The sequence below is a fragment of the Amblyomma maculatum genome, chromosome 1 (assembly GCF_055883805.1).
Source record: "Amblyomma maculatum isolate TAMU_Amacu chromosome 1, ASM5588380v1, whole genome shotgun sequence".
NCBI classification, from domain to species: domain Eukaryota; kingdom Metazoa; phylum Arthropoda; class Arachnida; order Ixodida; family Ixodidae; genus Amblyomma; species Amblyomma maculatum.
The window spans coordinates 359518267-359545169 of record NC_139344.1 but is presented as its reverse complement, the minus strand read 5'-3'; the positions used below and the strand labels follow the sequence as shown (position 1 = coordinate 359545169).

At 45.1% G+C, this 26903-nt stretch overlaps 1 protein-coding gene across 1 annotated transcript in view; it reads left to right on the top strand.

Annotated features, from left to right (window-relative positions):
• The window catches only part of LOC146207925 (glutamate receptor ionotropic, kainate 2-like), a 168184-nt gene that overhangs the window by 34319 nt on the left and 106962 nt on the right, over window positions 1–26903 (top strand). The window contains exon 5 of the mRNA XM_084577782.1: window positions 2469–2627. Coding sequence (XP_084433908.1) covers window positions 2469–2627 — 159 coding nt within the window. The remainder of the gene's footprint in view (window positions 1–2468; window positions 2628–26903) is intronic.

Here is a 26903-nt window from a genome sequence, read left to right as displayed (position 1 = left end):
AACAGTAATGCCTTGTATTGAAGCATTGCTAACAACAAATAATGAACAATTTTGGTGCGTCATTATTTCGATGATTGATTTATTTATTACCCTAACCGACACTTCCGGTAACCCCCTTCCTTCAGACCATGTTGCTTCAGTTCTTAACTGTTCCTTTGCTGAAAACTTTTTAGTCATTTCTGATGCACGCATACCTATTACACATAATCACTACTATGCAACTATGTCTCCTATATTATTTGATACATTTGGTGTCATCAAACTCATTGATAATCTTAGTCTTCATTTCGCTCCTGGTTGTGATCATATTAATTCTAAGTTCTTGAAAAACACTTCTATGTTTCCATTATGCTGACTAAACTTTTTCAACAATCATACGACCAATCTATACTACCAAAAAAATAGAAAATCGGTAAAGTGATTCCAGTGCACATGTCTGGTAGTAGAACATCTCCCTTGAACTATCGCCCCAACCCTTTTACTATAGCACATGTTGTAAAATGTTGAAACGTATAATATTTTCAAACCTTGTTAATTTTCTTGAATCGAATGCTTTCTTGTTATCCGCACTACACGGGTTTTTGAAACCATACTCATGTAAAACTCAACTAATATGTTTTATACATGCTTTAAACCGTATCCTTGACTAATCATCACTGGCCGACTGCATATTCGTAGATTTTAGTAAAGCTTTTGACAAGGTATCTCACAGACTCCTATTATTAAAACTAAGTAACCTAAACCTTGACCCTAGTCTACTGGAAGGGATTGAGTGCTTTCTTCTTAATCGATTGCTGTTTGTTACCGCCAATGGTTTCAATTCAGGTTTTACAGAAGTGCATTCAGGCGTCCCCCAAGGCTCAGTCCTTGGGCCCCTTTTGTTCTCAATCTACATCAATGATCTTCCTTCTCTTGTTAACTCTCATATTCTCCTTTCGTGGATGATTGCGTTATTTTTAGAGAAATAACAGATGCCAGGGATAGTTGTCTTCTTCAGTCTGATCTTACCACTATAGCTAACTGATGCAAGGAATGATCAATGCAACTAAATATTAAAAATGCAAAGTTGTGTGTGTTTCAAGAAAATCTACTTTCCCACTATTGTACCACATTGATAACATATCTTTTGAACCTGTAACATTATATAAATACCTTAGCATTTACATCACTGCTAAGATAAGCTGGTCTCTGCATATTGAGAACGGAATCAACAACGCTAATGGCGTGCTAGGTTATTTACGTCGCAACGCTTTCAACGTTCCTTCTTCTTTGAAACTTCTGTTCTATAAAACACTAATTCACTCCAAACTGAAGTACGCAACTTCAGCATGGGATCCTTCTTATGACAGTCATGTTACTGCTCTTTAGATGGTCCAGAATAATTCAGTACGTTTAATTCTAACTAATTATAACCGCACAGCAAGTATACGTAGTATGCAATCTAGACTTTCTTTTCCATCGCTGTCACTTCGTCGAAAAGAATCCTCATAAAGTCGGTTTTAGATCATGACACACCAATCATTTTGTCTTTCAGTCATTCGTGCCACGTGACTCACGGGACTGGAATCACCTTCCAGCAGATATTGTCATCATTAAAAATTACGAAATGTTCCGCTAAGCTATAGCTAGCATTGTATACTTAGGTGTTATTTAAATTTTGCTCTGTGCTGTATTTCCCAATTCATGTATTTTTTTCCACTCCCCTTCTCTAATGCCTCTCACCCTGAGGGGTACCATAAATAAATAAATAAATAAATAAATAAATAAATAAGTTCTAGATAATCCCAGGCGTACGGTGTGTAACATCACGAACGACGTAGATGCACCATCCTGAGGTCTGCGATACTAGAGTATGACTGCGCGGGGAGAAATTTAAGGGAGAGCCTCTCAACGATTCCGTCATATTTGTGCAGTAATGAAACCAATTTTATTACGCATATTGTTTGCATCAACACGGTTTTGATATCATGTACCGAAGTAGTTCGGTATGTCTCAGGCTCTGTCTCGCTTCAGCCCCTAGAGAACCGTTTCTGACTTCTTGCCCTGCCTGTGTAAGCTGGTGTAACATAATGAAGTGCCCGTGATAATATAGAGCTTAAAGAACCATCAGTCTCAGCACGGAGGCGTATTATCAGTATGTCGTAGCAATACGGCTTTAGCAATTGTTAAATAATTTTGTTAACAAAATGATGATTTTTTCACTTTCGAATACGGGAGCTTTGCTGTTTTAGGTAGAAAACCTGGTGGCTCAAAATACATAAACAACACACCCTTCTTATACATACATAATTCATGTGCATGCTGTGATCATTCCGGTTACAGAAGGATGCTGCACATCCTTAAAACATCAAGTTTTATATTTGCCTCGCAGAAATGAGAGTACGTCATCAGTCCAAAAATCATCTTGCTAACATATCTGCCATTGGTGTTTACAGAGATAAGAATGGTCTGCCTTTTTGTGTTTGCAGGTGCCATTTTTGAAGAAGGCCAGCGGGATTCGGAGGCGGCTTTCCGGAGCGCTGTCGACCTGGTGAACAACGACCCTTCGCACTCTCTCACGAGGTTCAGACTGGCCGGAGTCGTCCAGAGGATACCACCACACGACGCCTTTCACGCGCGGAAAGCAGGTACGCCACAAATGCAGAAACGAACATTTAAACCGGCTGTATTATTTTCGCATTAAAATGTTACGCTAGGAATTTTTGAGCACCCTGCGCTGCAACGAGCGCGCGCCATCACCGCCGAGTGGAGCTGCTTACCTCGAATCCGGCACGGAATAAGCACTATGTGTCCGGCGCGGTTCTGGCAAATAAAAACGACAGTAGACCAGCCCCAAAGTTTTTAATCTTTTCGCCCGTAAAGGGTGTTCAGTGCCTAAAGTCATTTTTTCTGCAGAACGGTGCCTTTAACGCTATCACTTGATGTGGATCGACAAAGGACTTTATCACCTAGTGACATCGCATGCCATGTGCTTGCAATACTGCTCAGAGCTGTCACGTCGTTACCTCGTGATCATGTAGGTTACACTCGCTCGACTTTTCCAGCGCGTGAGTGGTGGCCGGCATGTCAAAATATCAGCCATATACAGGCCATTTTCGCACAACTTGAAATCAATATTTATCGCTATGAGCCAATCCAAAATAGGGCCTCTCAGCTGCCTGGGAACGTTTAGCGAAAATGAAACAATAGCGCGCAACAAGTGAACTCTACAGCAACTGACATTTACAAAATATGTTCGGTGTCGGCCATTCTCATTAAAAAAATGTAGAATCAATGACTCTCCCTGCCTTCATTACAAGTGACCTTTAACTGCTGTTACCTAGAATAATATCGAATACTTGCAATAACTCTTCCCCTACCGAAAAATGTTTCATTATTTATTAAGCTTATGCTGATTGCAGCCATTGCTGTAGTCGACTATACTACGTATCTTCCATGTTCACCTTTTTTACAACACATGAATATGTCTGACCAGAACCAAGAATACATTATGCCTTACAAGTACATTGCGCCCACATGATTCGTCATTACAGACTATTTCGTTTTGAGATCACGTGCAGAGTCAAATGCAGAAAGTAGTTTCAACCCAGCATTCGATTGCTTTCTAGCGACGGTTGACCTCTTGTACGGAGGTAGTGAGTTTCTTGGCTGAGATTTGGACACGTCGAAACGGCAACCAGTAGATACTGTATTTTGGCATAGCATTTGAAATCCACATAACATCCGCCTAAGATATCAGTTCTAATTGCATGCCAGCAACAGAGAGCTTTGTTGAAATCACAAGTCACCTTGGGAAGCGCCTGGCAGTGCCTGTTGTGCACAGCACGCGGTATTCAGAGCAAGCTCACCACTTGAGCCCAGCCCCCACACATCGCAATAAACAGCCGCAACGGCAAGCTGGCGCTCACCGCCAGGAACACCGAGATTGCAGGGAGCAATGCGTCGCTCGCTTTGGGGCCTAATGAGCTAATTTGTATGGGCGGACGTGTCTCCAAGAGATATAGATGTAAATGACCGCGACGACGTCCGGCCGGCCAGCAGGCGACCCCTGAGTTTTTCGTGGGTTGCCAACGGGCTCCGCTGTAGCATATTGGGCCGATCGCTTCTAATTTGGGTTTGAGTTTTGTTAAGCCAGAAGCACGCTACTAATTTCTACCTGAAAAAAAAAAACGCCTTTCTGCATTCCCAATTCACAGCTCAAAGCTGCGAACGTTACTCGCTAGATAAGAGGGTTCGATCCCGAAATATTACACATGGCACTGAACTCCATCTGTGTAGCAAGCGTTGTACGTGGTCGTCAGTTACTTTCATCTCTAGCTTTATAGAGAGGTCTAGGCGTTACTCGTTGGGCAAGTTTAATACCATGCAGCAAAGCAAGACAACGGGTGTTTCTGAAAATATGTCATTTCCTGGTCGCATTATTTTCGAAGTTGTAGCTCGGAGGAGCGGAGTCATGCGGAAGTATTTGCCGAATGGAAGGGGGCGGTTGAACTCTCGCTTTCTATTACTGCATCTACGTGCAAAAGCTAGAAACTTTGGTGCGCATAGAAACAGACGCTTACAGAAAAGAGCAAAAACAAAGATAACAAAAACAAGGTAATTAGGCTCAGAAGCATCTTTCCCTGCCTTTTGATGTCTTAATTGGAGCATCAGAGAGTTTTCATCCTGCTGTTGGCAAAACTAATGCAGGGATTCTTTGCATTTGGTCACATCTATTTCATTTGTTCTTAACAAAGCCCATGCGCAGGACTTGTATGCTTTCTCGAAAAGAACAATAAAGCAAAGCGACTACATTTCCCGCAAAAATCGCTCAGAACTGGCTGGAATGATTACGTATGTTACACTGTATCAAACGCCTGCCGGCATCATACAAAACAAGCGCTCTTACGATCGCAGCGGCTAGGTCAATAATGTTGTGTAGATGAATGACAGGCACAAGTCGTTGTAGAGTCTTCACATATATATTTGGCAGGACACGCTCAGCCAAGCGGAAACAGGACAGTGCGCCGCCAGAATTCAGTTGAGCAGCTACGAAATCCAATCGGCGTGTTTGGCTGGTGGGATAGGCTGTCGTCGTCTTCAAAGCGCGACAACGATGACACGTTATCGATTAAAAAAGTGACAGTCTTCCAAACATTTTACGAATGGATTTCAGAGATGTTAGGAATACAACAGACCTGGCAGAGGGCCTGTTCCCCTTTCGTTTTCTGAGATAGACTGCCTCGCACTACATTGAGGTGGAAATGAAAATAGAGACGGCGGTAGAAAATGTTTGATGCAACTCTCGAAGTACTTTGGACGTTTGGCTCTCGAGATTAGAGCTGACCAGGGGCTAAAGGCGCGGTTAGACCACAAAAAATGGGATGAGTCGTACAAAAAAAAAAGCTACTCTTATCATAAAAAACAATGGAGCGCAATTAGCAGGCCGCGACAGTGTTGGATACCGACCCATAGATAAAGCCTCGCATTAACCAAGATGTATGAACATGCCTGCTCAGCCTAAGAATAACGTGAGGGCAACGCCTCTGAGTTCTATATCCCCCTCCCATATGAAAGGAGAGGTGGCAGCTCCTGCAAGATGTATTGTCAGGCTACCCTACGTCCAGTTAGTGCTCGGCCGTATCCGCTGCCAGCTACCGCCTGCCAACAATATATATATAACGCTACGAAGATGACGAAGCGAGTAGTGGCGCTGGGCGGAGCACTCGCGCCAGGCCCGCTGGCCATGAAAGCATATTTCATCGTCATGTCATCATGTCGTTCTGCTTCTTTCATGCCACCACGTAGCAATATATATATATATATATATATATATATATATATATATATATATATATATATATATATATATATATATATATATATATATATATATATATATATATATATATATATATATTGTAAAACAGGTATTGGGCTCTGATGTGTTCAGCGCCTATTGCTGAAGAGAACGACGACAAGCATGTTCAACGCGCGTGACGGGCAGGAAAGAAAACGACAACGAAGCTCGCTTCGACGCTCGTACGTCTGCTGACACGTCTCATGACTGATCGCAGAGCGTTCTATTGACTGTTGACGTATCGCCCAGGTCAAGGTCTTCTACAACAAGTGGTGGAGGTGCCAGCAATCCCCTCAACCTGGAGCTTCGCAGCCGAGCTTTGCCTACCACTTCCGCGATGCCTGAGACCGCCAGCCAGCCCCATCGCCTGTCATCTGTCCTGGTGCAGCGCATCAGCGCGACCCAGCCATCTTCAGCGGCACCGATGACACGGATGTAGAAGACTGGTTGGCGTCGTATGAACGCGTAAGTGCGTACAAGTGGGACGACACCGTGAAGCTCACAAACGTCATTTTCTATTTGAGCGACGTTGCCAATCTATGGTTTCGCAACCATGAGAGTGACATTTCTACCTGGACGGCTTTCAAGACCAGCCTGATGAAAGTATTTGGCCGTCCCGCTATACATAAGCTTCCCGCCGAGCAACGCTTGCGAAGTCGGGCACAACGAACCGGCGAAAACTTCACCAGTTTCATAGAAGATGTCGTAGACCTCTGCAAGCGCGTAAACCCTACCATGAGCGACGCCGAGAAGATCGGACACATTATGGAAGGCATTGACGATGACGCCTTCCAGATGCTCGTCGCCAAAACCCCCCAAACTGTGTCCGACGTTATAAACTTCTGCCAAAGCTTCGATGAGCTGCGCAAGAGGCGGCTTTCCACACGACGTGCTGGCCTTCAGCAGGTAACTCTTTCCAGCTTGGCTCTCTCCGGGGACGGTGCCCAGGACCAGCAGTCGCTAATTCAGCACATTCAACAATTTGTTCGCGAGGAAGTCGCACGCCAGCTTTCCTTGTCCACCTTCACTTGCCCGCCAGCACCTGCGCCTGCGCCGCCGCCCACTCCCACTCTTCAGCGTGTCATACAAGAGCAGGTCGCTGAGGTTCTGCCTTCACCTCCTCAGCAGCCGTTGGTGGCGGCTCCTCTCACGTACGCTGATGTTTTGGTGCGGCCACCAAACCCTGTCGCCCCTGTGTACAGCCGGCCTCCCCTACTGTACGAGCCTCAGGGACGCCAGCAAAATGAGCAACCTACAATCCCCCCTTATCGTCCGGTTCTCCGCCGTCGACCACAGCCACGCCCTTCCAACTCCTGGCGCACACAAGACAACCGACCTATCTGGTACGCCTGTGGAGTCGCCGGCCATGTGGCTCGTTTGCGCCGCAATCGTGGCCCTCGTCCCTACGACTATACACGTGAGCCAATGTACAATCTTCCTCCGTCCCCCTCGCCTGTGTTCCCTGAGCCTCCTCCGCAGCCCTCTTCAAGTTACGATCGCCGCTCCCACCGCTCGCCTTCTCCTGGCTGTCGTTCCCGTTCTCCGATGCTCCGCCGCCAATCAGCCGTTAACACGGAAAACTAACGGCCGCTGTTCCGGAGGCAAGAACTGCGCCATCAGGGACCAACTCAAGACCTGTTCACGTACCAGCCAACATTATTACCATATTCATCGAGGGAGTTCCTGTCGAAGCACTTGTAGACACTGGCGCAGCCGTCTCTGTTCTTAGTTACGCCCTCTGTCGCAAACTCAAAAAGGTGATGACGCCGCTTCCTGCAATTTCTCTTCGCACAGCCAGCGCTCAGGACATTCGACCATTAGCCGCCTGCACCGCCCGCCTTGTTATCGACGACGTTCAATACACAATAGAATTCCTCGTCCTCGCCCGCTCATCACACGACGTTATCCTTGGTTGGGACTTCCTCTCCAATCATAACGCCATAATAGACTGCGCCCGTGCTCAACTTGAGTTATCACCCCTCAGTGACACTTTCTTCGACACACCCGCTGCTGCTGCAGCTACCGTGCACGTCGCAGAAGACACCGACGTTCCGCCTTTCTCCTCAGTGCTTGTGCCTCTTTATTGTGCTGCTCTTTCCGACGCCACTGTTATCTACACACCTTCGTTACGATGCGCTGACCAAAAATCCATGTTGCTGCCCCATGCTGTGCTGACAATTTTTCGCAATTCAAGTGCTATTTTTGTTTGTAACCCGTGCCCCTGCGCTACCACTTTACTTCATGGCCAGTCACTGGGTAGTGTTGCTTTGCTCGATTCCACGCCCACCTATCCCTTTGGCGATACCATCGCCAGCCTTCACATCAGCGCCATAACACCTATTGCTGTCGCCACTCCATCATCCCTCGAAGTTTTCCACCGGTCCATCGACGCTGGCCTGACGCCCTTACAACGAGCCCAGCTTGTCGCCATCCTACAACGTTTCGCGGCTTCGTTCGACTCCCAGCAAAATTCGTTGGGGCGCACAACTACCGTTACTCACCGTATTGATACCGGCACCCATTCCCCTTTTCGCTTGCGTCCGTACCGTGTTTCAGCCGCCGAGCGCCGCATTATTGACGAACAGGTGACCGACATGCTCCAGCGCAACGTAATCCAACCGTCGCACAGCCCTTGGGCGTCTCCGGTCGTCCTGGTCAAGAAAAAAGACGGTTCCATCCGATTCTGTATAGATTACCGCCGACTGAACAAGATAATGCGCAAGGACGTTTATCCTCTCCCTCGTATCGACGACGCCCTTGACTGCCTGCAGGGAGCTGAGTTCTTTTCTTCAATAGACCTGCGTTCCGGCTACTGGCAGCTGCCGATGGCAGAGGCCGATCGCCCAAAAACCGCTTTCGTCACACCCGATGGGCTCTATGAGTTTAATGTCATACCATTCGGACTGTGCAATTCCCCTGCCACATTCGAACGCATGATGGACAACCTACTCAGAGGGCTCAAATGGCACCTTGCCTTTGTTACCTTGACGACGTTGTCATCTTTTCCCCAGATTTTCCATCTCACCTCCAGCGCCTTGAGACAGTTCTGCGATGCCTGACCGACGCTGGCCTCCAATTAAATTTAAAGAAATGCCGTTTCGGAGCACGGCAGCTAACCATACTCGGACATGTCTCCAAGGATGGCGTTCTTCCCGATCCGGCAAAATTACGCGCTGTGGCAGAATTTTCCAAGCCAACTAATGTGAAAGAACTCCGCAGCTTTTTGTAGAAGACCTTGACCTGGGCGATACGTCAACAGTCAATGGAACGTTCTGCGATCAGTCGTGAGACATGTCAGCACACGTACGAGCGTCGAAGCGAGCTTCGTTGCCGTTTTCTTTCCTGCCCGTCACGCGCGTTGAACATGCTTGTCGTCGTTCTCTTCAGCAATAGGCGCTGAACATATCAGAACCTGATACCTGTATTACAATGTATGTATATATATATATATATATATATATATATATATATATATATATATATATATATATATATATATATATATATATATATACACAACCCCGCCGCACAGCTGCGTTATAATAACCAGACCTGCAGTACTAATGCATGGCATTGCCACACGCGGTCACCAAGAATGTATTCATTCTCCTGGATCAGGTCTTTACAACCTTCCATGTCAGTTTCAGCCACTCGGTCATCGGTAAGTACTGCATCAAAACCATTAGCTATAATACTCATTATGTTTGCTTTTTCCGAATGGCCGAAATATTCGTTTTACTGCTAGTACAGGGAACTATTATGTAATTATAATTTACGCAAACATAGTTCACGTGTGCTATTAGGTTTAACGCTTTCTAGAAACTGGCTAATAATTTATCTGGAAAGATGAAAGCAGCAAAAGTCGACACGCCGCATGACGGGAACAAAATTGCATTTCATCGAGATCACACCGATCTTGGCACTTCGTTACCTCGCGCTGTACAGAGATGCTCTTTTTCTTGCACCTGCTATCAGGCTTGGAAGCTAGTCTTTCTCATAAAGCCGTTAATGCTGTTTCAGGCACTTGACCATGAGACAAACACTTGCAAATGATGCTAAATCGAGTCACCTTTGAATACCTCGTTAAGGAGTACTAATTACAAGCGATTCGATTAGCGGTAAACTGCAAGGAGCGGTCTCCTCCCATTTATCAGTGCAAACGACCCCTACGCACGACTCCTCACCGCCTCCACCCTCCTGTCCCACAGCCCACCCTCAACTTCTACCTGGGTTAGGCAGAGAAAGCCAGGGCGGCCATGCAAACTTTACATGTGTGATTGTTTCGAAAGTGTAGGTGGAGCAGGAGACCTGCGTAAAAATAAAAAGGGTACTTTGTACGAAGACATCACCTCTGGGTTCAATAAACTGCCTTGTAATTGTTCTCTGAAAACGAGATATCCGGTTCTGAAATCGCCTTTCGGGATAAAAGCATCTCCCGGTTTAGACACTGGCCTTGTGTTCGAACTTTTCGGAGTGCACATGAATGTTTTGGAACCGTGTATTCTACATGACAGTTTAGAGGTCAATGCAAAAACTGCTTTTCTAGAATGCGAAAGAATTAGCGCTGCAGTGGCGTTTTTATGTTTTAATTATTTCATATTTATCTTAATTATTTTTTCCCCTAATTTTGCTTCATATTTTTATTTTATTCTTTTTCTTTACCACTATCATTGATTATTATCAGCATCAAGAATATTTATTACAAATGTTAATACTATTATTAATAATAATAATTACCCCGTATTTTTGATTATCCTATTAATGATTTCGCATTAGTAGTTGGTTTATAGGAAATGGAAGGCGCAGTATATTGCGGCCTAGCGCAGGAGAGACAAAGAAGATAGATTTTTTACACCGTTGAAACCTGAACTGTCGTGGCTTCACGTTTTGCGTTTACATTTCGCGCCCACATTTTGACCTCCTTAACATAGCCTAATAATGCGTTCGCATATATAAGCAAAAAATAATTCGACCTTACAGTACTACCGAATTCTTCGGTTCTGCTGTTCTGTGGAGGCATTTGCATAGGGGAAAAAAGGGAAAGACTGTCGTCATCTGGGCAAATAGCAAACAATCATAAAATATCTGGCTGATAATTGTCTAGAGTCCTGCTTCCTGTGTAGATCGTAATTATCTCGTTTTTCGCATTAAAATGGCAGACATGATCGACAACTAAAGAGTTGCGTAGAGTGCGAATCAGTTTAAGGCACTTATTCAAACGCTTTACTGGGCGGACATACGGACGTAGAAAGAAAACACTCTAGCCTAACTGGCGGCTGATGTGCACCACATACCTCGCTCTCCAAGCGGTAAAAGCGCCGTAGGTAAGGGTGTTTAATCAAGAGCTAGGTACAATAAAAAATGAATTAAGTTACGCTCCGTAAATTCGGCGGGTTAGGAGAGCAGTAGGAAAGAAAAGAAGAAGAAAGAAAGGAGCTTATGAATGCTTCAGTCTTCGATACGCCACAAAATAAAATGAACGGCTGAAAGTATCAGACAGCTAAGACGACCATAAGAAAGGCCGGAGAAGACTGGGAATTCGGGAAAGGAAGCCTGCTTTGAAACTCGAACCCCAGCGATGAAGAGAGCGTGATGAGCGTTTTGACCCCGAGAGTGCAACTCGAGCATGCCCCGGTATTGCCTCTGATAGAGAAGTAAGGTAAAGGGAGATGGTTCACTTGCACGCTACCACACGCTGCGCCAAACTTCATTAACGCCGAGTGTTTTCCGGGCCAGCACGAAGGTGGCTCTGGTGAACTGCAGTGGCCTGGAAACTGAATGACTATGCTGTTTGTTTCTTTCTTCCGGAACAATGATCCTGTACGAAACCTTCCTTTCTTCCTTTTTGCGCCATTGTATTCTCTCTATGTCTCTCCGTGTCTTTTTCTGTCTCTCTGGCGGCACAATTGCTTGCGATCCCACTTTGTTTTGTAATTCTCCGCGCCTTCCGCTTTCCTTTATTTGTCCTTTTCAGTGTGCCACCTTTCTTGAGAAAGCAAGAGACGCAGAAGAGAAGATCCACGTTTCCTCGCGTCCCAGGTGTATCTTTCCAACTTCCGATTCCGTGGCGCTGATCGCCGGCACAGTCTTCCTTCTGTGGCTCTTTTATTTCTTTTTCTGGGTTGTTTTCATTCCTCCCGCCGCCCAATTCGAGAGAAAAACATATATCGTGCTGACGTGGCAAACTGAAAGGGCTTCCGCAGCATGTTTCATTGTTTACTTCTGGTTTTCGGCACCCAATTTTCTCTGCCTCTTCTCAAAGCCAGAAAAAGAAAGCACTAAACAGAGCACCCTCTGAAAGAGGCGTGCTTTTTGACTTTAAAATTCCGTTCGGTTTCCTGCGTCTTTTAGGCCAGGCGCACTTTCGATGTTACTGAAGCGAGGCTAGTCTGGAACGCACCTGCTATGGCTCCAAGAATATGGTAATAACAGCTTAAAATGGAAGACTGCCGCACCCGACAATAAGCCAGTGCTAACGGCAGAGAAAGTTGGAAAGTTGCTGCCAAAATGACAGTTAGCGTCGTTTCTAGGACGCCACGTTGACTGCTTACACGTGGGAGACTATAGAGTGGGCTGAATGTTTTTTTTTTAGCAGAGTTGTACCAAACACACTCCTCCGCATTCTCATTGTACCCGGTTAAACGATCATTGTACTTATTGAGCCTGCCAATAAAATGCCAGATTATGCAATCGTGGCGCCGATATTAAGATCAGGCACTAAGACGGCCATGATGCCGTCATATCAACAGCGAAAGAGACATCACAATGGTTCGCAATGGCGGCTTTCTGATCTGCATTGGAGCTCCTTTGCCAGGGGTGCTATGAAATTGTTTTATCATTATAAGTTTGTTCGCTGAGATAAGAAGTTACAAGCACAATTGAAGCTGCAGCAGGAGCGCACATAGCAACACCGCTCATCATTTTTCTTAATCCTTAAATTTTATTTCCTTTTTATAGCTAGTTTTGTTTACTTCTCTGTTGTTGCTGCTTGGTGCAATTGAAGACTATTTGGGGAACTTTGTATTCGCGCAGCTTAACGGACATTTCTGACTCTTATTATATACGGGTATCTCACCTAAATTAAGTCAAGGCTTAAGCAATAAAATATTTCAAATAGACAGGTGGAGCTAGTTGCATATATTTGCAAGCCATCTTAAACACCGCAGACATTTTTATTTAATTGGTGTACATGCTAATTTGGAGCAGCCCAGCAGTTTTCTGCATGAAGCCCGCAGTTCCACATGACCTTCCCTCGAGTACCTCTTCGTAGTCACGCTTAGGCAATATACGGTATGCCCATTTGTAGCCCCGCCTCGGCCCATGCGGGACCTATTGGGCTTTTGAGTGGGCAGTGCCATTTAGCTTAACCCTAGCTTTATCTATATCAATCCCAAATTTGCTTTACACTGGCCAGTAGAGACTTCAAAACTTGTGGCATATTTTCACTTTTAATTTTGTGGTCTTTGGTTTTTGTGTAGAGCATTTGTGGATGGTTGATTAGACTTGTAGGTGTCACGTCCCAAAGTGACTCAGGCTACAATAGATGCCTAGTCGAGGGATCCTTACATTTCGACCACCTGGGGTTCTTCAACGTCCCCTGACATCGCACAGCACACGGACACCACTCCGTTTGCCTTCATAGAAATGCAGGCGCCGGTTTTTGAAATCGAACTCGGGTACACAGGCACAGTAGTCTGGCATTTTAACAGCAGCGCCACCACGGCGAGCAGAGCGTTTGTTTTTCTTTCTTCCCAGCAGCATTAATCTTTAGAGCTGATATCTCCGGCGTGCTATCCACTGCTGGTATCTCGCCCCAAATGCACTGTGCAACTTTTTCTTCATTCTCTCTTCACACATCTGTTCGGCCCACTGTAAATGCAAGCAAGCATAACGTACTTTGAGATCTGCATGTAATGTGGTCGGTTAAATCGTTTCCCATCTTCAAGTCTTAAGCTAGGTCTTTATTTTTTGTTTTTGTAGCGCGCGAAAATGATATAGGTGCCTGAATGGAGGTCGGCCGAAACGGGTTTAAAGAAGCAAATGACCATACATGCGAGACGCAGCAGCGCAGAATGAAGCACGCTGCTTCCTCAGCGGGGCACAAGAGATAGGGGAAGCCATTTGCAACGCAAAGTTGATGGTGCGCGACGGCAGAGCTGCAGAACAACGCGCACCATTCAGGGCAGTTTGCAGCTGGTGCTTGATACGGAATATAGAGAGTGAGACCTGTGTTTTGTTTAGTACATTTTATTGAAGCGCTTGATGCTGTGGCTGCTTCGTGCGCTCCTCCATTCCGAAACTTGAATGCAAGGGAAAGCGAAGGCACGCCTACCCAACACAGTCGCCAGAGACGCGTTGTGGAGCAGCGCAGTCAGGACATTCTACACCAGGGCTCACTCCAGACCCAACACGACACGTGCGAAAAGCTTTGCGTGCCCGTTGTAAGGGTTGTGGGAATAGCTGCTCGTAGTGCTCAGGCTGTCTTGCTTTCTGGCTGAGCCACTCTTGTTCAGTGAGCGGGGAGAGGGGAGCGGGTGAAAGGAAAACACTGCAGTGTTTGTATTATCCAGTATACAGAGGGCCTTTGCCCTTTTCGCCGGAGACGAGACACGTCCCTTGCGGCAATGTGCTTTCCAGCGTTCTCCATCTCCTGACGAGTGCTTCTAGTTCCGAAGACCCGTGTTTCGCTCTGTCACAATCATGAAAGGGCTTTGAGCTCTGCTCTACCACTGCGAAAGGAAGTACACTACCACGTACTCTGTTAATGGCCTGCCATGGCCGCGCGGCTCGTCGAAATCGTGTTCGGAGCTCTCAGACTGATAACGGTTTCTTTGCAGCAGAGGCCAGGATTGCGACTGGAAGATGCCAGTGGGAGTAAGATAAAAAAATATTGAAGATTGACGACGAAGCGTGCTGATCTGCTTAGCTTAGAAATGGTATTCGCAGGGTAATGCCATTTCTAAGAACCACCCTAAACATGGACTAACGTCATGATAGAAAGCATTTTGGACCTAATACCTGGGGTTTTGAACACGCTCGGCTCATCTCCGCCTTCGGTGCGGAAATGTCCGCGTGAGTCCTTGATAATAATAATTGGTTTACAGGAAGTAAAGCGCAGTATTTGTCAATCTTGTTTCTGTGGACACCTGAACAGGGCCGTAAGGGAAGGGAGGAAGGTGGAAGTGAAAGTGGAACTAGAGAAAGAAGAGCCTTGGTGGACGGCTACAGAGTAATTTCGACCACCTGAAGATCTTTAAGGTGCGCTGACATCACACACCACAATATCTCTCTTATTTTATTGTGAATATTGGGAGCACACACACACGGAATACGTAAAAAAAAAAGACTTTTCCTTCAGCGCTATGATGAAAACAAAAATGCTTCACTGCCTTGCTACCAAGGCGTGGGTCTTAAAACGATGTCTAGTTGCACGTCAGTTAAAATCTTATAATGCGAAATTATGGTTCTACTATACAGCCACTGTCCCGTCGCGAATGCATTTGTTTGCAATCAGGAAATGTGCACAAATCTCATTACTGAAGGTGAAATGACGTCATTCGTAAAGATGGCATGGCGTAAATGCACCGCTGCATGGCTAAGGATAAAAACAAAAGCTTTCTGAGCAACTAAAACTAAAGCAGAAACTAACGCTCAGCACCTACGGAAGTAAAGAAGTCTGAAAATTGCTTTCAGATGCGGGGGAGGGTGGAGGAGCAGAGAGAGAGGGTTGAAAGCCGCCACGCCATGGAGAGACGATGGCGACAGCTGCAAATCGTCCCAGCGAATACCGACGACGTCGACGACACCCACTGACCGTTCGCGACTCAGCATTTCATCACCCCTGTATCAGACACCGCAGCCGGGCCCACGAGGCGGTATACTCTGCAAACGTTTCATTCTCGGTGCGGCAGAATCACTGCGTCGAAGGTCTGCGAGTCTCATTCCAGTCGGGTGACGTGGCGTCCAGCACACAGCAAGAGAAAAGGGGAATAAAAACAGCAAGCGACAGGAATGCGCCGAGAGAATCAGTTTGCTCTAAGCTTGCGTGAAATAGGAACGAAAAGGATGGCGAATGAAAGAAGCGTATAGCAGCAAAGTGCGGAGTAACCCTATATCTGCACATGAGCAACAGTTGCCAAATACCAGAGGGCGCCTGAATGCAGTGTGATGCAGTTCTCGGAGGAGTACGGCAGGCTGCAATGTCCAGGATCGTGGGCGCCTCTGTTATTACTGGATGCCTAGAATTTATGGCGCTCCGTGGTTTGTACAGTATGCGAATATTGCTCCTAGAATTTTCATTCAGTAGTTACGAGTCTCCATCACGTCGGGACGTCGCAACTGCCACGGCTATAGCACTCAGCAAACGACGAGTCTTCTGCAACTTGTGAGGATGCAGAAGCCTTCCTGACTTGCAGTAAACACCAGGGAAAAGGATGGTCGCGGGCTTGCTGTCTTGTGGTGATTACAGCTTTATGACGAGAAGAGAATTTGCATTAATATTGCGGGAAAACTGAAAATGAATGATACTGTATGATCAGGTTAAGCACCAAATACTAGGATCTCATAATTTAAATAATCGTAAATACAAAACCCGTGGTTGATCAATGTACATGCAGGTTTAGGAAGATGACAATTCACTCTTTTCCTTGCTTTGTTACCTTTCAGAGTCAAGAGCTTCTGAGTGATGCCGTTTCTCAAGGAGCTCTCTCTGGGATGAAAATTCATTGGAGAGGCAATTTGCCAGGTTTCAGGAGTGCAACTAATTGAATTCACTTCTACTTGTGTGAAACTGTACCCTCATTCCATGATTTATTGTAATATTCCAAAAGAGCGTGCCTAGCTTCTCGTAGATTTCGAAGCCCAGTCTATGTTACACCGTCGGGACCCGGCGATGATGACCCTCTGCAAGAAGCCAGCGCAGCGTCAAGTTCCTCCACGGAGAAGGGAAGGTCCATTCGTGAATCCCGTGAAGCTGGAACTGGAACATCGTTGAAATGTAGCGTTACCGTTGGAGTCGATTGGCCTGCTACTCAAGCACAGAAATATTCTACTACCTCGACCTCACCACGTCTTTGGTAGAGTGCAAGATATTTGAATGATTAGAGCTGTTTAGGGGGTGTTCGGAGACCACGAACGACATTTCAGATGCGTGATAAAGGCTTGCGGGATCAAGCGTTTCACAGAATTACCGCCAACGTTTTGCCTCGAGGGCTTGAATTCTGCGGTGAATTTTCTTTTGCAAGCACCTCGCATCTCTGAGGTTGACACGACCTCGTGCGTCGGTATCTACGCTCTGCCCTCCGTCGCAATGATTCCTTATCAAACTCTGTGTAGGTAGGCACTGAGGTGAAGAAAGACGTCGCGTTTATCATGGCCTCCTTATTTTCTCTTCAATACCTGCAGAGAAGCCTGCTGTGTAAGCATCTTCCATAAGTGCTTGAAATTCCGAGCAATCGATGTGGCGCATACATGGGACAGAAGTGAATGTGGAAAGGCAATTAATGATCACATAAGTAAGAATGTGGTTGCTTCCGTGTGTTTCTATATCTGCAAACCATTGCACGTTGATGGTAAGGCATCGAGACACGAAAGCTAAATCAAGACAGCTGCTGTAAGGTGCCCCTCGAATAAAGCTCGGAGTACCGTCATTAAGACACTGCAGGTCATGATCAGAGGCGAAGGGAACAAGCTTTCTTCCCTTGAGGTACACTCGAACACTTCCACACATGGTCTGGTGAGGGTTAAAATCTCCTATGATGATCCAAGATTCAGGTAATCGCCATCACGTCGCTCAATCTTGTGGCATCAAAGCGACTTGATGGCGACATATACGCATCCACAAGTGTAAACGTGAGATTGCGCTTCTTAACTGTCTGGCAAACGTACTGTTTATCGTTGCTGGGGGGAACCGGATGGATTACATACGTGAGTTCTCGTCGAATATAAATGATGACCTTGCTGTTGCCCTGTTGCGTTGGAGAGGCAACTGCCTCGTAGCCTGACAGTCTCAAGATCTTTGGTACATTCGGCTCACAAATACCAAAGATGGGCATGCGATTTGCATGAATATTGTCGAATATCTGTAATTCAGGACTGAAGCCCGCGGACATTCTATTGAAAAATAAAGGCGTCCTTGAGTTTTTTTCCAAATGGTAATGCTGGGGGAGCCATTGTGTCTGCTACTGTAGAGCAGCTAGAATTGGTGTTAGCGCGTCCAGAACCTGTAATGCATTATGTGCTGCTGGTGTGCGCAGACTATATAGCACAGCGCAGATTGCATTCATCATGGGCGTGAGAACGGCAATCACCTGTAGGTCTTGGTCATGTCCCATATCCTGACTTTTCTCTGGTTCGGCAGTAGGTGCAGGACATTCGGCTCACGGCAAGTTTCCTGGCCCAGCGGACGTGGAAGGTTTGATAGCGGTGGTCAGTTAACGTCTGAGGCAGCACCTCCATTTTCACCGTCCGCCGAGGTCCATTGATTTAAAGCAGCAGGCATAGGAGTAGGACAAGATTCAGGAGTGCTGGAGACCTTGCTATCAAAATTGCTATCAAAATGAAATGTAAATTTAAATGCAACGTTTGTGTAGCTATTAAACAAAAAAAAAATTGCGATTGCTAATAGCTCGTGATGATGTACGCAATGATGCGCTACCTATTTTTGCTTCTGAGTGTACCAAGCATTTTGCAAATGCAACTTCCCTGACCCAATAGAAGTAATAATGAAATGTCACTTTTCGGGACAGCAAAGACGACAGAAAAAATGCCAGCTGATCGTCCAATAATGCATTTGAGGAATCCTTTGTCAATGCAAAGCTGTAGGTTTTCAGAGTGATTTCCGCACAAATAGTCACTCAGGTGCTACGAAGCTCCTCTTAGTGCTATTGCAGTTATTTCTTCCCACCCACGTCTTAACAACCTACTTGCTCGCCCGCCACTTTCAGCTCGAGAACCGAGCGCATTTATTGCTGCTATAACGGAGGAGCTTCCATGTACACGCTTCGTACACGTCTCTTCTTTATCGTCTTTTCTCGAAGGGCTTACTCTGATTTTCTGTCCTGTTTTATGTAGAAATCACGCCTTCACACCCTCTCTCTCTTCCTGGCTCCATTTCTGTGCGGGGGAACTCACTCTCTGGGTTCTCGCCTTCCTCGCACATTTCGTTCTCTGCAGCCATATCTTGCAGCTTGCATGAAAGTGCAGCCTCTCGTTGTTCGGTTCCCTCTCCAAAGCACTCTAGCTGCTCTTTCGGGCTCCCTAGCGCAATTTCCCCTTCCCTGGACCATCGATCTGCGGCACTGGTGGATGGGCAACTTGATGAGATTCCTTGACCCAGCTGGCCGCCCAGTCTGGCCGCCTTAGCGGAAGGAGCAGCAGTCGTAGGCCCTCTCTGCAGCCGCGCTCTGTGTGCTGCCCGATCTTGGCGTGTCGGTCCCTGTTAGGCTTCTCAAATTCGCTCTGGAACGGCGTTATTCTTAGCAGTTTCCCATACTCGCGTGTTTCAAGCGCTTTCATAGTGTTGGCGGCTCTTTTTTTTTTCTGTCGCTTTACCATAAACTAAGTCTCTTTCGAAAGCTGCTAGAGAGATACAAGAATTAGGCGGTCTGCCACCGCTCCTCTTCCGGGCTCTTGGCCTGCCTCTGAAAGTATCTCGCTACAGAGGGCAGTCCCATTGCACGTATTTCCGCCTATGAAACTGGCTCTCATGTGGCAGCGCGAAAGGTAGGGACAGAATGAGTGTATGAGAGTCCCGTAAATTGACGGCTAGAAATATCGGCAACACTGGGGTATGCTCAGAAGCTGTTGGGATAATTGCCTCGTAGAATTTATGAGCTGTTGGTAATGACTAAACATAAGTAGCACTAATCAGTGGAGCTAGCTAGTAGTACTAGGTAGTAGCTCAAAATAGTAGTATGTGTTGTTAGTGTTTATTAACAGAGCTAGTTAGTGAGTCTTATTGTGCATTGAATGCTGCTATTGTGACAGGTGACTACTATCTATTCAACGGTATTTGGTGGTCTTGGAAATAAAAGAAAGTAAGTCCTCCGATTCCTGCTCACTTTCTTCTTCCTGGTTGAGTGGCGTAACAAGTTGCGACGTAGTTTCAGTGCTGACTAATAATAAAATTCCATCGTTACGATCCGGGGTTTGTCCCTGAAAGTGTGCTTGAACGCTGTGGCTTTAAACGATGTGCGGCGTTAGGAGTTTTGAACACGAAGCATCAAACGCCAGTCGACATTCGGTTCAGAAGAAATGATGGAGTATTTCAGATCATGGTATTGTTCAGCTGAACGACTCGATAGTGTCTTTAAGACCACTGAAATCATTCATGGATTGCTTATTTTTAGTGAATCCCTGCTTTGAAACACATGGTCCATGCATAATTAATACCGAGGATGTGTTGAAGCTTTGCTAGCCAGTTTTGCCGCAAATGTAAAACGGAAAATAAATATCTAAATTGCGTTGCGTACCTCAATTCTCGTCATCGTTGGCCACTAAGTGTATAGAATGCTGGGCTAGCTGGTTATTAGTAAAATTATAAGAGATTATTTCGGAGGGATTTCTTGTGGTCTCCTCTACGTTTTTCCTCTGTTTCGTAGCTAGAATAATACCTCACAATTCGTAGACCACATCTGCAATTGCCCAGTGGCTAAAGCATCCGTTTAATATGCTGAAGATGCTGGCCAGGGGTTAGATGGATGCTCTGGGTCCTTAATTGGGAACATGATATTTAACCGAAAGAGAACGTGTGATCACTTGTGCAATTAGCGCAAAAGGTAGGATTGAGCTATGTACAACCAATATCTGTGAAAGGTTATGTGGTTGAAGTCGGAAATAACACTGACATTAATTGACAAAATAACCAAGCGTATACCGGATACTGATTGAAGGGCACTTCGCTGTTAGCTGAATGCACTTCTCGGTTGCACCATTTTTTCAAATAGTGTACATTTTCTGGCTAGTTTGAAAACGCACTTAAAGGTACCAGCAATTCTCCTTACGTAAAATCTTTATTTTCACACAAGTACGTCAAACACTCAAACCTCCTAATGAAGTTTTTGATGCGAGGTACTGATAGAAACGCAGGTTTATATATAGCATTTTGGCATCAAAGGTATATAACTAAGCTTCGTAACCCAGTCGTGCTCTATGGTGGTCACCAGAGAGAAATGGATACTTTCATGCATGAAAATTTCAGACGAAGGGTCTGTGGCGGACATAATTATTTGTGCATCCAGTTGTGTCCAGATTACCTTTTGCATTCCGTTGTGTTTAAGCGAAGAGCTAGACTATAGACATCTTCCTTGAGATCTGATTTGCTTGATTCCAGGAAAATAAATTAAAAACAGCAATTGAATAGAAATGTAGCTACCGGTAATAAAAAAAAGCAGAGTGCACGCGCAAGAGGCTTCCTTTCTATCTATTTCTGTTTACTTTGGGGATAGTTAAGGCGCGCACGCCAACCAAGAATGCGTTTTACATGGCGCGCTTTTATGTAAGCTTCGTAAAGGGGACACATTTTAAGATTGGTATTGCACTGCAAGAAGCGTCACACTTGCGCTCGCATACCTTTGCAGTGCGGCAAACCAGCACCTTCACGCCCATTGGCGCACAACAAAAACAGAATATTGTACACAGCCAGATGAAGGAGAAAGATAAAGTAGGCGGCCTGGTTTTTGTACCAGCGCTTCATCGTAGGAATGGAGAATGTCTGCCATTCAAGGACGTACCCGCGCAGCCCGGAATGTTTTTTTCCGGAACAAAAACAAATACATAAGAGAATGAGACAGGAGGCTGCACTACTGGTCTCCACGAGCGCTGTGTCTTTTCGCCTATCCCTTGCGCATCTGAGCATTACGAACTCTCCCCGGTCATATCCCTTGCAGTAACCTACAAATACCTCTTACGTGCGCGTGTTTGTGTTAGCAGAGGAGTTCGCATACCCTTCTCGCTGCCTTGCAGGGTCTGAGTTCCTCGCGTCTACGCGTTCGTGTAAACAGAGACCAACTTCCAACACAACTCACTGTTGACGCACCCTCTCCTCTGTATAGTAAGTGTGGGCTTACAAGCGCCGACTCGAGTTGTCCCCATAGCGGCGTGCTTCCGCTTTATTTCACCTGGCGCTGGAGCATATAAGGCTGTGTGACATCCGTGCACCTAACGCATCTCTTGATGCGAGCAAAGGAGAATACAGGCTGAGGCTGCGCGCCGCGCTTGGGCGGTTCGAGCCGAACGTGCCAAGATCTTTGGTAGGAGACAAGCAAGGTTTCTGACTATTTTCGAGGCTCTTGTTTCTTTCTTTTTGTCTGCATCGCTGCACCGCTTCAGGCTAACGCTTCGTTTGTTTCAGGAACAGGTCGCTGTGTTCTCGTGTGGCTAGGAGTGCGTGCACCTGTAACGAGCTCTCACGTCGTTTCCAGTCTTCCTGTAGCAATGCTAGTCATTATTCATTTGACCGGGTGAACGTCGTTTTCCGTTGGAAGTGTTAATGGATGGCCTAGATCATCATGTACTGAACGCGTATGTAACAGGGAGTCGCGTTGGTGAAAATTACAATTTACTTCAGCAACATGCCAAGTGTGCGAGGAAACCTGAGATATATTTCTATCAGCTTCGGCTAGGTATTTCGACCCGAGTCCTCCCACAAGCACTCGATTTATCATTCTTGCATCACGTATTGAGTAATGATTGAGTAATGAGGCTCTTTCGTGCACATGTGGATAACAGCGTCTGTCAAAAGCTGCCAGAAACAGTATTCCAATTAAGATATCTACATAAAGAGAACGACAATTTTAAATGGAGGCCAATATACGGCAACGTGTACATCTTTGCACTTAGTACCAGAGAGCTGGCGTAAAGTGACATCGAGGAGAATTGCACTCAACAACTCTTCTCAATAAGAATTTGTTCTTTCCCTTTCTGTTTATCTGGACGCCCACGAGGCAAGATTAGATTTATTTAAAGGCGAAGATTTTCGATGTGAAAATCTACCTGCCAGTCAATTGAGGAATAATACCCTATTACTGAAAACGTGGAGCCATCAATTTGAACCTAATAGGGGTGTTATGTGCCACCAGAAACAGGCGCCGGAAAATCACCTCGAGGAGATTTTAATCGCAATAATCACTTGTGAAGACGATGCCTGCGTTTACTCTTGGAGCCTATTCCTAGCGTATAAAAGATACATTTTTGGTAAGAGGTGTAATGTTAGAGTAAAACATTACTTCTTTATTTTATTTATTTATTAGTTTATCACATACTGCAGACCAAACATGGTCCAAGCAGGCAGCGGTCCGCGCCCCTTAAATGCCGGCTCGCCTCGAAGAACACGACCATCCGATCACGTGTATCACTATCGCGACAGTGACGCCGGGACAGTGACAAGTCATGCAGAGCAAAGGGAGGCTCGCGCCGGCGAGGGTGTGCAGATGCGTGCTACGATTTCCTGCTTTCGGCCGGCTCGGCTAGGCGGCGCTGACCCTCAGTTTTTTCTTGGGCTGGGTGCTTCGTTTACTTCTGTCCGCACGTGTACAAATGTTCGAACTTCCTTTTTAACCCTCCTAAATATGTAGAAAATATTTATTGATCTCTAAACTAGTGCATAGCATAGGTAATGATCAGTTTCTATTGCATGTATTGAGCTACTGAATAGGAGAGGAAGGAATTCTGGAGAACAGCACTAAAATACAAAAAGCGCGTGCTTCTAGACTGTATTCTTCCTGGCAATGTATACCACATCCACGATGCCTTGTACTTTCATGACAACTTTAGAAGGCAGCTGTTGCTCAATAATGAGATGCAAGCACCTCGGCACAACTCACAGAGGTGGTTTTGAATTGTATTGTATTGTATTGTATTGGGTTTTTTTGGCGCATAAGCAACTGAGGCTATCATGCGCCAAGAGCAAGGTTAAAATCTGTTTTTATTTGAAAAGGGGAAGAAGGTTCGTTAAAGTTTACGGTTTATTCAGAACGTCTGCTTCTTTTAAAAAACTAAGAACACATGTTAAGTTTATTATTGCTCTTTCTCCTAAAAGTAATATGGGATGGAAAGGGATGGCACGGTCATAAAAAAATAGTGAAATGCTTTCTCCGTAGTGTCTCTAGTTTTGGGCATGTAATCAGGATGTGGTTGACTGTGAGTACTTATCCGCATTCTCCACACGTAGGCTTATCTTGTTTCATTAGTAAAAAGTTATGTGTGAGATGTGTGTGCCCGATACGCAGACGGCATACTGTAACCTCCATGAAGCGTTCCTGATGAGTGCTTGTTTCCCATTCTTCTATTATAGGCTTTAAGAGGTGCAATTTATTACTTTCTTGGTTATTCCATATAGACTGCCATATATCCTTTTGTTTTCGTTTAATTAACTTTATGCAATCCTTATAAGGCATGTTTACTTTCTCTATTTCTTTCCTGCCTGCTTGAGCTGCACACACGTCCGCTCTCTCATTTCCTTCAATGCCCATGTGGCTTAGAATCCAACAGAATATTATGTTATGTCCTTGGGTTGATATCTTTATTACATCGTGTATTATGCTACCGAGTAATGGCATGACTGCATTTCTGGAGTTTAGAGCTGTGAGTACAATCTGTATAGATAACACTGTTCTCAGTGCCCTCATACACAATTTTTGCTACAGCTACCAGGACAGCATAACACTCGGCTGCAAATACTGATGCACATTGAGGAAGTCGAATATTTTTTTCGGAGTTCCGATCCACTATAGCGCAGCCAACATAGGAGGCAGTTTTTGATCCATCCGTGTAAAACTCTGTGCATTTTCTGTATTTCTCTTTTAGTGCGCGATATTCTTTTAATATATGTTCTGTAGGAGTTTCGTTCTTTTTGAACTGTGTGATAGTGAAGTCACAGACTGTTGGAAAGTTGTACCATGGGGCCAGGGGCACATATTTTCTTGAGCGACATCAGGCAAGGTGTCCAGAATATGGAGCTCACGGCAAATATCTTCAAATCGCATTATCAATGGTCTTGTTGTCTGAGGCTTATTTGAGAATATTGTTCGGGAGGGGCAAGTTGTGACAATCGGGTAACAGGTGTGTTTTTTCCGTGTCCTTATTCTGAGGACATATGCGCATGTAAGTAAAGCTCGCCTATCTTTCAGTGAAGGCTCGCTAGTTTCAACATAGAGGCTATGTACAGGAGACGTTCTGTATGCACCACAAGCAAGGCGGAGGCCTAAGTTATGCATTGGATCTAATTTCTTTAAATATGATTGCCTAGCTGATCCATAAACTATGCTTCCATAGTCCAAGGAGGAGCGCACAACAGAGCGATATATATGCAAAAGGCATGCCCTATCAGATCCCCAATGTTTGCGTGAAAGAACTTTTAGGAGGTTTAGGAATTTGGAGGCTTTCTTCTTTAGTGCTTGTATATGAGGGAGAAAAGTGAGTTTTTTGTCAAAGGTAATGCCCAAGAATTTATGGTTATTGTTTATGGGCAATTGGATTTCATTTAGGTGTAAGGTAGGATTGGGCTGTATGCCTCGTTTGAGCGAGAACATAACTGCCACTGCCTTCTGCGGAGAAAATTGAAACCCATTTTCACTGGCCCATTTTGTTAGCTTATTTATTGTTAATTGGATCTGTCTCTCACATGCGGACATGTTGCATGATGTGTAGGCTATTTGAAGGTCGTCCACATAGAGTGAATACATTATGGAATTTGGTATTACTTTGATAATCGTATTCATTCTTACAACGAAAAGTGTGGTGCTTAAAATGCACACTTGGGGCACACCATTCTCCTGCAGAAAGGTTCTTGATAAAGTGGTCCCAAGACGTAGAGGTGGTTTTGAATCATGCAATATATAGACGTATGCCACAAAATATGTTTTACTGTTTATTATTTGCGTAGATTTTATACACAGATATGAATCCCATGAGTTACTGTAAATAAAAAAGAAAAACAAGTTCATTTTTTAAATTAAACATAAAAGAGACATACAGAATATTTCTCGTTCGCCAGCATCGTGGCTGGCCTTCATATTTGAGTCGTTGAAATTGAATGTTCGGCAGATTAACCTAGAAGAAAATACAATTTTACGAATTGGTCACAATATTATCAGCAACATAGCACTATACGAACGCTCCCTGTAAAGGGGATGTTATAAGTTCTCATCCCCGCAGGAATAAAGCAGTGCACATTTTACCACCGTTTATAACACTCCTTGCCTCAGTGAGGATGCCTCAAGTACAGCTTGCCTTACTTGGATCAAATTTTATGTTTTACTAAGAGCCTTTATGAGATCTCCCTTGAAACACCTTCCTCATATGCTTTCTTGCTCCTTGGCCTCAGTTCATGTTTTACTGCAAAACTTCCCTTGCTTCGCCGGGTGCCAGAGATCACTTGAACGCCTCTGAACTCGTAACACAAACTTGCTTTGAGGTTAAGACTTTTTCCTCTCCATTAAATATCTAGAAGCCAGCAAGAAGCATATAAGCCCCGACAAGTTGTAGCAAGTTTATTATTACTGTATCCACTTCATAAGTAACATGAGTTTATGATCCTCACTGGGGATCAAATTATTGCACGTTACAAATTATTTCATTCATTAACAGCTTTTCAAACCTCTATCAGTGTGCTCTCTATGTCATTTTATGCACCTCCGCATTCGATCCACCATTTATACCACAATGAATCACACAAGATAGAACAATGACCAATCTAAGCCTTTACTCAGTCCAAACGCTCGCCCAAGGTCGTAAGAAATAGGTGACCATTAAGCATCTCCCCATATGTCTCACGCAATTTAATCCGAGATATTCCAAAACAGTGCCTCGAGCCAAATTTGCAAAATATTGAACTAACAGCAATTTAGACAGAGTGGAAAACGGTTATAGGATGATATAACTAAACAAGCATTGTCCTCTGTACGTAGAAAAGCCAACGTTTCGACAAAGCGACTTCTCTTCTTGTGTGCGCACACGCAGAAGTCCCCTTGTCGAAACGTTGGCTTGGCTTGTAAAATGAGGTCTTCCTCGAACCATCTTCAGTTTTGTCATATATCAAAATATTAGTGCTTTACAGTAATCTCAT